General features: G+C 49.3%; 1 protein-coding gene across 1 annotated transcript in view; it reads right to left on the reverse strand.

The window, feature by feature from the left end:
• The window catches only part of Pkp2 (plakophilin 2), an 82,054-nt gene that overhangs the window by 4,637 nt on the left and 68,860 nt on the right, over window positions 1-8,557 (reverse strand). The window contains exons 7-10 of the mRNA XM_004632191.2: window positions 8,035-8,152; window positions 6,736-6,900; window positions 5,632-5,805; window positions 2,394-2,547 (exon numbers count right to left, since the gene is read on the reverse strand). Coding sequence (XP_004632248.1) covers window positions 2,394-2,547; window positions 5,632-5,805; window positions 6,736-6,900; window positions 8,035-8,152 — 611 coding nt within the window. The remainder of the gene's footprint in view (window positions 1-2,393; window positions 2,548-5,631; window positions 5,806-6,735; window positions 6,901-8,034; window positions 8,153-8,557) is intronic.

The following is an 8,557-nucleotide window of genomic DNA, read 5'->3' on the forward strand; positions in this document are numbered from 1 at the left end:
GGCAGAACATCTTCTCTAGTGTGCTGCTCATGTGACTCCGTCCTACAGCGTGGTGTTGGCTGAGTGTTAACGGGTACTAATTCACTTTAGGGTCTCTTCATTTGTGTTTGGGTTGCTGGCCCAATTCTTGTTCTCCCTAGAATCTCAGGGGTCAGTAGGGATAAGCCTGTCTGAATTTCAGATGGCTGTGTAGGTCCGTTGAGTACAGTGATTTTCTTTCTGTGTTTTCAGCATCAATTGTTACTCCTGAATGAGGCGCTCTGTAAAAGGCCCCCAGTGCCAACTTCACAAGGATAACCCGACTGATAGGATAGCTGACTGGCGGGTGAGACGTTGGCCCGCCTCGTCCTCTACCACAGCATCAGCAGCGTGGCACAGAGGTGAGCCTAGTGCTCAGCCTGTGATGCAGAGCTCTGTGGCTTCTGCCCTGGCTCTGCTGTACCATGTCCTGAGGTCCTATGCTGCCCTGACCTTAGCCTGTGGACACCTCTTCTCTCTGTTGCCTGTGCAGCGAGGGCGAGCACAGAACTGTCCTATCCAAAGCTGTGGGCCAAGTGCTCCCTGCCCAGCTGGGAGGCCAGGGAGGGCAGGGCTGGGATGGGCAGCATCTTGGCCTGTGCACATGCGCAGTGCATACATAGCGACCTTAGTTACCTTGGCAACATTTTAAGGTTGGAACCAACCTTTCATTTGAGTAAAGAGGATAACACATCTCTTTTGAAGTCCAGCACAAAAGCCCACATAAGACAAGGGGGAGAACACTGTCATAATTTTGAGCGCACCCCCCACAAAAGGTGTTTTGGACCCACGGAGCAGTTTCCGGCTCCCCCTCCTTCTACAACAGGTGCAGAACCACTGTCTGTCATCTCCTGTCGAGGGTGGTGCTGGCTGCCTTTGAAAATAAGCGACTCTACCGCAGCACACAGACTTCAGTAATCCCTGTGTGGGATGCATGCACTCTGGGATCTAATCTATTATCAAAGAGGAGCAAAAATGTATCTGTGGTTTTAGCAGAATTTTGGGAATACCTGAATTTAGGTTGTGAGACAGGGCTGATTTTCAGCACCCCGGGAAGCACACTTAATTTTGTCTGATTTTCAGCACCCCAGGAAGCACACTTAATTTCAGCACTGCCATCCTAGGAATCTCTTTTCAGAGTTTAGCCTGAGTCAACAACTGCCAGATACATCTTGTTATAAGCGAATGAATAAAAAATTACGTTATCCCACACCATACTGCTGTGACTATCTGTGTTAGGGGCAACCTAGCCAAGAAGGTGGGTGTGCTACTTTGTATTTCATCTAAAACCCAACTAGGCCAAAGCTGCTGCAGTCAGTCCTTTCGTCTCCCTCCAGTTGACCTGTCTACCCTTTTTCTTTTTGAGCCCAACAAACTTCCCAGCTTCTAACGTACCCAACTGCTCAGTGTTCTAGAATGGGGTGCCCAGGCAGGTTGTGCGGAATGTCCTGAACCACAGCCGTGTGCATTAAGGTTGTGTGAAGGCAAAAGAGCAAGACCACGGGGTGGAAAGTGCCAAACAACTGACCGTGGTAAGCATTGGTGCAGCCTAAATGTCTCTTCTGTAAGTGCTACGGCCGTGTCCAGAGGGCTCCCCAAGGCCTCGCGCAGCCTTTGGCGGGCTGGCCGGATCCGGGGTGTGTGATGCTGGACAAAGCGTGCAGCCCCGGGGCTAAGGCTGTGTGAGCACTAACGTAGTCCACTGACTGCTTTGGCACAGTTCTGGGTGTGGCTAACATGAGCATCCCGTGGGTGTGGCTGTGGGGGTGCTGTGCACCCTAAGCGCATGCAGCCTGGACAGAACATAAAGGGCGGCAAGGGGCTGCTTTGCTGTCTTCGTGCCATGTGTGCTGTTTCTCCTCGACTTTGCCCCTTTTCCTCGCCACCCTGCCACCCTGCTTTGGAGCCAGCCAACTATGGATGGAAAACTCTACAAGTTGTGAGCTAAAATAAACCTTTCCTCCTTTAACTTTGGGTATTCCAAAACACTAAATGAGAAAAGAAACTAAAACGGTCAATAACTAAAACAAAGGCAAAAGCTGGATATTAAGAAAAATTCAAGCTGGGTATAGTGGTGCATATCTGTGACTCCTGCACTCGGGAGGCTGAGGCAGGAGAATCTTGAGTTTGAAGCCAGTCTGGGCAACTTGGTAAGACCCTGTCTCAAAAACACTGAAACAGACTCAGAATTCAATTTGAGGTCCAGCGAAACCCTTGATGTTTGCTGTCACAAAAGCCAAGCCTGTCCAGCACCTTCTCTTTTCTGGCTTTCCTAGTTCATCCTGGAGAGAACATGGGACACAGACCGTGTTTCACCGCACTGGTATTTTTGCTGCGTGCTCACCCCTCGCGGAGCGCACTTGCTGCCAACTCACCAATTTCATTCTGCAGAGAGAGATTCCGGGACAAGTTTCTCAGCAGGGAGACGGCCGTCTTCTTCACGCTGGGGTCCCCGGTGTGCAGCATCTTGCGGGTGTGCTGCAGGCCACTCTCCTTCTGCACCACAGTCTGCGCCACCGATGTTGGCATCTGTTTGGGAAATGCGGGTACTAAATGCACATGCGCTGGAACATTACCTTCTTTTATAGCATCCAAGAGGCTAAGGGAAGTGTTGTAGAAACTAGACACGTGAAGAAACCAATCTGAAGATATTTTCTTTAAATTATCATTAGGGCAGATTAAAGTGCCTGCAAGCAGGCGCAGGGGCAGGGGGTTCGATCTCCCAGCCTGCTGGGCCAGCCCTGCCTCCAGGGTGCACTGAGACTAGGCGTGGTGGCACGTGCCTGTAATCCCTGCTCTTGGGAGGCTGCAAACAGGTGGATCACTACGAGTCTGATCTAGTACTGAGGCCCTGAACACCCTGTAGACCACCCCCCAAAAAAAATCTCATTAGGTTTTCAATGTAATTATTTGACAAAAACCAGTTTCTTCAATAATTTTGGGGCAACGTTGGATTTGGCCAGCTGTAACCATTCCCACCAGCGCTTGTACATGAAGTAGGTTTGGCTCCCCTTTTCTCACACTGCCCTTCCTGACTTTAGAGTCAAGGTTGCAGTTATGTTTTACGATTAATTCTGTCTTGAACTGTCTGTACTCCAAGAAAAATCCACCCTCTGCAGGTCTGGCAGAATTTAGCAGTGAAGTCAGCTGCACACATCCTCAGTGCCATGGACGTGCACTCACCTAGGAATCAACCCAGCCACGCAAAGATTTCAAAGGAGGTGGGTTCGGTCATCGCTTCAGCTTACTGACTGGTTTGAGCTTTCTTTTTGTCCATGTTTGCCAACTTTACCTACTTCAATCAACTTTCTCATTTCAAAACAAAACCCTGCTTAGTTTGAGAGCAACAGCGGGCTGATAAGGGAAAGGAAGGAGCGCACTCCCGGCTGGCGCATCTGTAGCCTTGCTCGGTACCCACAGCCCACTTTTGAATCAGGCTGGCAGATTCTCTCCGAAGGTCTGAATGTCGACCTGCCCATCCCTGCCATCCACAGTCCTTCCATTCTGGGGCCGTCACTCCTGTCTTTGACTTTATACGGGACTTCTACTTGAGGCTACAATGCCCCAAATTCCCAACCATCTTTCAGGGTGTTCATCTGCTGCTTGTTTCACCCAAACACTGCCTACACCCTGTCCCTGGCCATAGTCCTCGTCTTCTTCCTCTCTCGGGACCTTCCAGAGTGGGGAACTTGGTATAACATCAAGGTCAGGCTGATGGGATGGGGGTCCCTAAAACTCGCTTCTGTTTATAATCAGCACTGCTAGGGAAATGGCCTTTATTCTTTATCAGCCTGTCAAAGTGTCCTCGGCGCAACGTTTAATCACAATGGTGCTTTCACAAATGAATCACAACTTATCTTTCTGTGATCTGCAGAATGTTTTGTTAGATTAATTGCTGTCCCTGGAAGCCTCCTCTCCCCTCTGCCATTGGGAAAGACACTATTAACTCTGTAAAGCTCCTCTGCCAGGCAGGCTGAGGGCCCCTCTTTCCCCAGTGCCCAGACTCGCAGTGACGTCTTCCTGTGTGGGCGCTGCTGTCAGCTCAGTGCCCTGCAGCACCAGCCTTCAAGGCTCTGGATCTCACTAGAAGCCTCCTCTACCTCTTCCTCTCTATGCTAAAGATGAAGGTGTTGAGCCCACCACTCCTAGCCTCCTATGTCACCAGCCCCCCACTCTCGGTCACATCTCTTCTTTACTTTCTGACTCACACCGGGGCGCATGGACGCTACACCAAGGACGGGCTTCATATCCGCAGCCACCTTTTCATGCTGGCTGGTCTTCACCCGCCTACCAAAGCTGCAACACAAGGTTTAGTTTCGTTTTTTGTCCTTTCTGCTGTTGTTGTTCCTAGCTACTAAATATCACTCAAGCAATCAGTACACCTTCAGGTTGGTCTGCAGCTTCTCACCTCAGGGAAGAACTCAAATGTAGCTGGACTGCCCGCTGCTTCTTAAACACTGGCTGGGATCGCAAAGCACTGCGCCAGAATGGTCCTTCTAAAATCCAATCTCATTATGTTCCACCTTAGGTTCATACTGAATTGACTGACCCTCTTTTGCCTTAAGAATCCAAATGTCTTAGCATGGCTCACACAGTCCTTTATCCCAGGGACCTCGTTTCTGCTCCTCCCTGATTCCTGAGGTCACAATGATCCTTGACTCCACTTTCTCCTACCAGGCCATAAACTTCCTGAAAGGAGGGTGCGCCTGCATTCTCTCTGTGCACAGTTACGCTCTACAGAAAAGCGAAGAGAGGACATTTGGCTATGATCCTAACCGTGCCATTAGGGTAAGGTAAATATTGGTTTTATCATTTTCATAACATTCCTCAGAACAGAAAACACACTTCTGTGTGAATACTTATGCAAAGAATATGAGCTTAATTCAAGTGGGTATTTATGGAATCCCTAAATATGTACCACTGCATAAAATTATTCACTACTTTATACATTTTGACTTTGCTGAGATAAAGTCAGTGCACCTGGAAAGAGAGGCAGCAGCTTTTATTGCAGAGCCGAATTTCCAGGGCACAATGCAGACAGACGTCTCCCCCAGCTCCGCCTAGAGCAGACATCTGCTGTTTTTCCGGCTTAGTATCCGTTCCTCCTCCTTTGGTAGGAACACTCTGCCCTTTCGGAGAGGGAGCTGCGCCTTCACCGTGCAGCTGTGTGCCGAGGGCCGGCCTGGCCGGGGGTCATCCGGGGCTCCCCTTCAGGGCCGTGGCTGAGGGTCGGCTCAGTGAGACACATTTGCTCTGGGCCTCAGGTGCTCCTGGGGTGACAGCTCTGTCCTGCGGGTTGCTGGGCTGGTAAAACACTACCCTGAAAAAGTTCCTGGCTCTCCTGGTTACCACATGGGCAGAATCTTGGAGAACAGAAAACAGAGCTCAGGAACGGGAGTCGCAGGGCAGTCGATGTGAGCAGCTTGTGCGCTGACTCACGCCCTGGCCGGGCCAGACAGACCCGAGGCTGAACTCCTGGCTGACAGGAACCTTCCCTGGCAATCCCGGAGAATGGTCTTGACCCAAGAAGAGAAACTGCGCTCCTCTCTGCGCCTGCCTGTATTCCTGTGACGTCACTACCTAGAGAAGTAAACCAGCCAGCAGGGCACTCACCGGGCCGCTCCCTGCCGTGAGGTTCTGCAGCGCCCCTAGGGACGCTTCCTGCGTGTAGTTCCGCACGCTCTTGGCGATCAGCGACAGGTACATGCGAATCACGATGGAGTGCCACAGCCACTCCACGCCCTTGGGGTTGCTCTTTTCCTCCGGCATTGGCACGTCCTGGTATTGCTAACAACACACGGGAAGAAATCCAGGATTACTATAGCTCGGGTGATGCCAATTCTGCATCCAAGGCAGCAGCCAGAAACTGTCTAGAATGATTTGCACAAGGAGCTCTTAAGTGGAAATTAAGAGGACAAATATATATGATTTCCCATTACTTAACTTTATAGCCCACGATTATAATTTGTCCCCAACAACTGCCCACACTCCCTATTTTACATTTCACAGCAAGAGCAAGAGAGTGCGTGTTGCAGATGAGGCATCGGTCTTTCTAAAATGGTTTTCTGGCTGCTTTTAAGCTAATAACTAGTCAGGCACCACTACCCCGAAGATAAGAAATCCCTCAGAATTATGTGAAGTTCTCTAGGTAGCACCAGGGCACTAAATTTGCCAGTTGTTCTCCAAGTCCACAAATGATACTAAGAGGAACAAAGTAGGTTCTGTGTTTTCAGTTTTCACGTCAGTGTGGAAACAAATGTGCATTCCTTCCCAGAAGTTTACTTTTAGGGTGTCCACAGCCAGGCATCGGGGCTGCTTGGATTGTCTGAGCGGTTGACAGGCAGAGTGTCTACACCGTTGCCGGTACCACACTGAGGTCATTTCCTACCCTACAGGGCATAGAACTGGACCCCTGGCTAATGCAAATCTAGAGCCAGGTTGCCGAGGCCAAATTCTAGCCCTTCTGCTTTTGTATTTGTTGAATTAACCAAGGAAATTTATGTTTTCTGTGCCTCTATTTCCACACTGGTAAGTGAAGGTGCCAGTTATACATAAATTTTCCTCCGGCATCGGCATGTCCTGGTATTGCTAACAATACCAGGTTGATACAGGATTAAAATAACCTAAAATAGGTTCCTACAATAGTGCCCGACATGCACCAAGTAGGCAGAAACACACATTTCTCTTCCCCCTGCACCCAAAGACCTCCCAAAGTACCTCTTTTACTTTCCTGCTTCGACTACCAAAGCACCCAATGCTTTTGCTGTTGTCAGCCTGGATATTCCGGTTTTGGATGTAGATGCTCTGGGAATAGTTCTCTGGGAGCTCTGCCTCTAGCTGGTAGGAGAGGTTGTGAAGGGTACACACACAGTTCTCTGTGGCCTGAGGACAGGAACAGGAGTGGATGTAGATCATCAGAGGCTGAATTTCTTGAAACAATGGGGAGCCTCTCTCAGCCTGTCTTTCCTCCCTCAAGCCTCCCTCCTTCCTGTCTTCATCTTTTGCAGGTCACTGTGCATGCATGGCAAGCTCTCTGACCCTGAGTGACATCCCCAGCCCTTAGGCATTTTAGAGCGCATCAGGATGACAGTGTGTTTAGATACTTAACTCACAGCCACCGTGGGTAAAGAACAGGTGATACCGTGCAGAGGGGCGATGGCAGGAAGCTTCTGCCCCAATCAGAATGAAAGATACAAAAGCCAAGACAGCAGTAGTAGTGTCAGGGAAGAGTAGAGAAACTAAGACTCCCTTCAGAGGCAGAATATGCACAACTTGTTGTCCAGTAGGCGGGGAAAGGGCATTCAGGATTCCTCAGCTCACTACGATCCCTCCCCAACACTGCCCCTGTACAGGGGATTAACCCCGGAGACTTCTCACTGTTGTTGGATGCAGTCTCCCTACTCTGCAAAGATGTACACTTGCCGTCATCCTGCCTCGGCATCTAGGGAGCTGGGATTGCAAATCCATGTGATTTCTATCTTGTTTTCAGAAGTAACGGAAGTTATTAAGGACTATGCAGAGGAAGCACAAGTTTTGGGGTGAAGGAAGAGATAAATGTAATTCTACCACAACATACATAGCATCTGGGCTCCTCTTGAATATCTACACTGAGTTGTTAAATAGGCAGTTGGAGCCTGACACAGTGACCCACACCTGTAATCCCAGCTACTTGGGAAGCTGAGGTAGGAGGATCATACATTCAATGCCAGAGAGCGTCATTTAGTAAGACCACGTCAAGTAAAAAATGAAAAGCATTGGGGATGCAGCTCAATGGTAGAGTGCCCTGGATTCTACTGCTACTGTCTCAAAAACAGAAGCAAAATAAGAGGCAGTTGGAAAGAGGAAAGCAAGGCTTGATAGGTTTTAGTATTTCCATGCAGGGATGAAGAACCTTAAGCTCAACAAAGGAATCAGAGCCTAAAGTGAAGTAGATATCTTAAGAATGTTCTGAAGCATCTCAGTAAGTCAAAATAGCTCATTGTCTAGGTAAGCCACAGAAGCCTCACTCCGGAGCACCTTGTCGTCAGGCTGGTAGTCTGCGATGGTGCCCCTGACATAGTGGACCAGGGCGTCGATGAGGCCGTCACACCTGCGCATCACTTTCCTCCCTTCAGGGCCAGCTGAGCTCATGTTTCTATCAGGAGAAACAAACACACAAGCAAGCACCGTAAGTCTTAGGCCGTGGAACTGACAAGGCTTTGCTTCAAAGCTTTACTTGATGTTTCTTCTAGGTGTTTGGAAACTGGCAATTTTGTGAGAGGGTCAGACACTCGTCCTGAGACCAATAATATATGAATTGCCTGATGGTCATCAGATCTGAATGCAACCTCTAGACACAGCCACACAGCCACGCAGTCATATCAGTGAATCTCTGCCAACTTCAAGTACCACAGTCAGAGTGTTCTTCACATAATCTTCACTTTTCAGAGGGTAGATATGAGGCAAAGATTTTAAAACTAAAGGATGAACAAATGGCGCATTAGGTATAGCACCACACTAGATGTCTAAGTCCCAATTTGCACTATGTCTTTTTTTTTCC

This window comes from Octodon degus, unplaced genomic scaffold, assembly GCF_000260255.1.
Source record: "Octodon degus isolate 3935 unplaced genomic scaffold, OctDeg1.0 scaffold00047, whole genome shotgun sequence".
In the NCBI taxonomy this organism is placed as follows: domain Eukaryota; kingdom Metazoa; phylum Chordata; class Mammalia; order Rodentia; family Octodontidae; genus Octodon; species Octodon degus.